General features: G+C 44.6%; 1 protein-coding gene across 1 annotated transcript in view; it reads left to right on the top strand.

The window, feature by feature from the left end:
• The first annotated feature begins 900 nt into the window (after nucleotides 1-900).
• Nucleotides 901-4,003, top strand: part of cdhr5b (cadherin-related family member 5b) — a 17,282-nt gene continuing 14,179 nt past the window's right edge. Inside the window, exon 1 of the mRNA XM_030054273.1 lies at nucleotides 901-988. Within this exon, the coding sequence (XP_029910133.1) occupies nucleotides 901-988 (88 nt within the window). The remainder of the gene's footprint in view (nucleotides 989-4,003) is intronic.

Consider the following 4,003-nt stretch of genomic DNA (forward strand, 5'->3'; position numbering starts at 1 on the left):
GTTCTAAACGGAACATTTCAGTTCTGGCAGGAGAACCTGAAGGCAAACCCTGAGGTGTGCAGGGGCTCCAGGAGGGGGCGCCACAGGCAGAAACCAGACACAACACGTTTGTGCCAATAATGAAACAGTGAATCTGAACGCAGAGTAAAACATGACAGGTGTGACTGACGCGCTGGCAGGTGTGTGGGGTTGGGATTAGAGCTGCTCAGCAGGACAAACATTAACTTCCCACCGTCAAACTACTTCCTGTTTACCACCGAGCCCCAACATGCAGCTGTTCAGCTCCAAACCCCAAAACGCCTCTCCTCCTCAGAGCTGGTCTCCTCCTGGACCGGGCCGCAGTAAACTTTAGGGAGGTTCAAGACCCAGGATTTATGGATTAGGGTTAGGATTATGGCATTGCTGGGCACTAAATTTCTAAAGGAATCCAGCTCATCCTGGTCACTGAGCTGCAGGCCGTCAGTTTTCCAGTTTAGTTAAATTGCTGTCATGTTTTTTGGGAAATGATCCACCTCTGAGAAAAAAGTCAAACAAATGGAACCGATGTAAACTGTCATGTGACCTGTGTGTTAATCCCACCTGTGGAGCGACAGGTGAAACGTGCTGCTGAGAAAGTCACAGCAAAGTTACTTCATACAATAAAAGGCCTGCAGTCCATCCCATAATGAGGCTGAGGCGTCCCGGCAGGCTGCAGGGGGCGGGGGAGGGGCTGTGGACTTTGGACGGTGCTGCTGGTAAAGAGCAGCAGGAAGAGCAGAGACGCTTTGTTCTCGGCAGCTGTTTCTGCTGCGTTTATGACGGGGAAAAGTCCACGGTGGTGGCGGCGGCGGCGGACCCGCCCGCGGCGCCATAAAGCCTCCGATAAGCCTGCAGCCTCATTCTGCTGGCGGCCGCCTGACCATGAGGACGGGACGCACGGACGGGACGGGGGCCTGCATCAGGTTCCTGCTGGTGTTTCTGCTGCAGACGAGCGTCCAGGCCCAGTTCAGTGAGTACAGCAAGGCCTGCTCACACACACACACACACACACACACACACACACACACACACACACACACTCACACACACAGCACGCCCCGCTCACACACACAGGAAGTTGTTTGCAGGTGTAAGGTAATGGTTCTTTTAAGTGGCGAGGACGCTGCGAGGCGTAAAGGCAGTTTCATGGGTTCCAGTAGTGTTCCCATGGCAACAACACGGTTCCATGTCAAGGTCCTGGTTCCTGCTCAGGTGAGGGTGAAACCTGAGTTCCAGGAATGTTTTACGAGGAGCTGGCAGGGCCATCCGTCCTGATTGGTCCAGGCGTTGCCATGACAACACTTGTGAAATCACAAGCTGCCAGAGGATGACATCACAGTGCGATCTGATTGGCTGTTTGGTTGTAAGTACAGGCAGAGCTGGGTGTTGACGCGACAAACAGATGATGAAGATGATTTATGAAGCACTTCCTGCCCGTCACTGCTGTTTCTTCATCCTGCGGAACAGGAAACTGGAGAACCTGAACTTCATGGGCTCTGGGTTAGGGAAAGTTGACAGTCGAAAAGGGTCATAAGAGTGCAAAGGTCAGCGGGAGGGGTCAGGCTAAACAATGCACTAATCTATCAAACTAGGTTCAGGTCACTTTATTTGTACCCGTAGGAGATTTGTTTTGCAGCAAAACAGAACAAAGGGTGTCCATGTTAGTCAGACAAAAACATTTGACAATAAAAACACTAAAAACACTGACAGAGTACATATGCAAAACACTCACGAGCTTACTAAGACTAAAAACTAGGACTAAGAACAGGACTCAAGAGAAACCACTAAGAGACCGCCAGCATAAAATCAATGTGCAAAGGACAAATAAATAGTTTCCATAAATAAATAAACAAGTAAATAAATTAATAAATATGTGTAAACCCTGCTAAGCTTTGTTCAAGTGGACAATCGCAGCTGGAATAAAGCTGTTCCTGCAGCGTTTTGTCCTACACCTCAGGACTTTGGACCTACGACCAGAAGGTAGGAGCTGGAATTCGTTAGCCAGAGGATGATAGATAGATAGATTTATTGTCCTTTTCAGGATAATTGTTTTCACTTTCCATACAGCCACTAGAATTACACAAACAACTTTAGAAGAACACCATCAATACCACAGACGTATGGGATGAAACTTTTGCTGAATTTTATTTTCTTCCAAGTAGGGCTGGGTATTGTTAAGAACCTCACGATTCGATTTGATTTCGATTCTTTGGTTAACAACTTGATTCGATTTCGATTCGATTCGATATTGATTTAAACACTTGGATAGCGATTCTGTAATAAGTCGAAATGCACAAATAATTTTTGCTTCTGACGTTATCTTGGAGTGACACACCCCCAGCTGAAATAAAACATCTACCGGTGAGTTTATTAAAAGATAGATGTTTTTATGGCGCCGACACTAGAAAGCAGTAGCCTGTATTTAAATATAACTGTTCATATAAGTTGGTTGTAGATAAAAAACCAGCTGTGTTGGTGAGTCGCTGTCACGGCACCTGTTAGATTAAAAATGACTGAGCAGTCGGCAGAAGTATAACTATCAGTCCATGAAAAAATGATTTTTTCCAGCGGATATTCTAGTTACAACATGATTGAGCAGCAGAGCAGTTCTGTGTTGCTGTGTGTGTATTTATTCAGTTTTGGGAAATCACGATGTCTAGAAAACATGATAAGCCCAAGTTGGCTGCTGATAAGGACTAGTTACCGTCAGATCTCATGTGTTTCCACTGAAACGGAGAGAATACTGGCAAAAAACTTTGATATTTTGAGAGCGAAATGCTCACAGTATGAATACATTTTGATTATACATTTAATTTTGTTGGTAATAGTTGTATAATGGCATTATTAGACGAGAGGGTGTGCTTGACCGTCATTATTATCACTTCAGTGATGCGCCCGTTAGCATCAAGCTCACCCTCTCATGTAATAATGAGTTGCATCTGTTTTGGTTTAGCCACAGGTTGCTGCATAACATCGGCATGGTGTCGGCTAAGGTGGCTGCGCAGGTTCGTGGTATTATTGCAGTACTTTAATACTGCCTGGCACAGTTTACACACGACTTGACTCTCGCCTGTTACCTGTGTCCTGGGGTTACATTTAAATCCAAAGTGAGCCCAACGTCAGATTTTAAAGTCACAGGCGCCGACTTAGGTAGGTAGGTAGATAGGTAGGTAGATACTTTATTCATCCCACAGGAAATTCACATTTTCTTCAGCAGTATCCACAGATTACAAATGAAGTAAATAAAAAAATAGAAATAAAGAATAAGATCTAAGTATAACAGAATAAGATTTGAGTACAACAGAATAACCTAAGTACAACCCAGTGTGCAAAAAGCAATGTGCAACAAAAAAAAAAAACAGAAAAAAACGTGTGCATGGGTGTCTAAAATGTGCATAGAGGTAGGTCAATGTGCAAATTTAGAAGAAATATACAGTATACACATGATAAATAGCAGTAAGCAATATAGACACTATGAACAAGGATTATAAAAAGATAGAAATATGAACAATTTCAACAGAAGTATTAACGCTACAGCTACTTGCTTTCATCTTGTAGTTGTGTACAGTGCGGCTTCCGTCCGTACAACGTGAATCACATGGAGGTGTTGCTCACTGCGCCCCCTACTGGTTAGGAGTTGAATAGATTCAGAGGCTTTTGTGAATCGATATTGAATTGTGAAAAAAGATATTGCAATGCATTGATGAATCGATATTTTTACCCGCCCCTACTTCCAAGCCAGCGACCTGTATTGTTGGCCAGATGGAAGGAGTGTGAAATATGAGTTAAGTGGATGACTGAGGATGACTGAGGATGGGACTCATCACTTGTGATGCAGCTGGCTATTCGCTCTAACTGTCTGCTGTACAGGCTTAGGGTTCCACTCTAACTGTCTGCTGTACAGGGTTAGGGTTAGGGTTCTGCTCTAACTGTCTGCTGTACAGGGTTAGGGTTCCTCTCTAACTGTCTGCTGTACAGGGTTAGG

This window comes from Myripristis murdjan, chromosome 6, assembly GCF_902150065.1.
Source record: "Myripristis murdjan chromosome 6, fMyrMur1.1, whole genome shotgun sequence".
Lineage (NCBI taxonomy): Eukaryota > Metazoa > Chordata > Actinopteri > Holocentriformes > Holocentridae > Myripristis > Myripristis murdjan.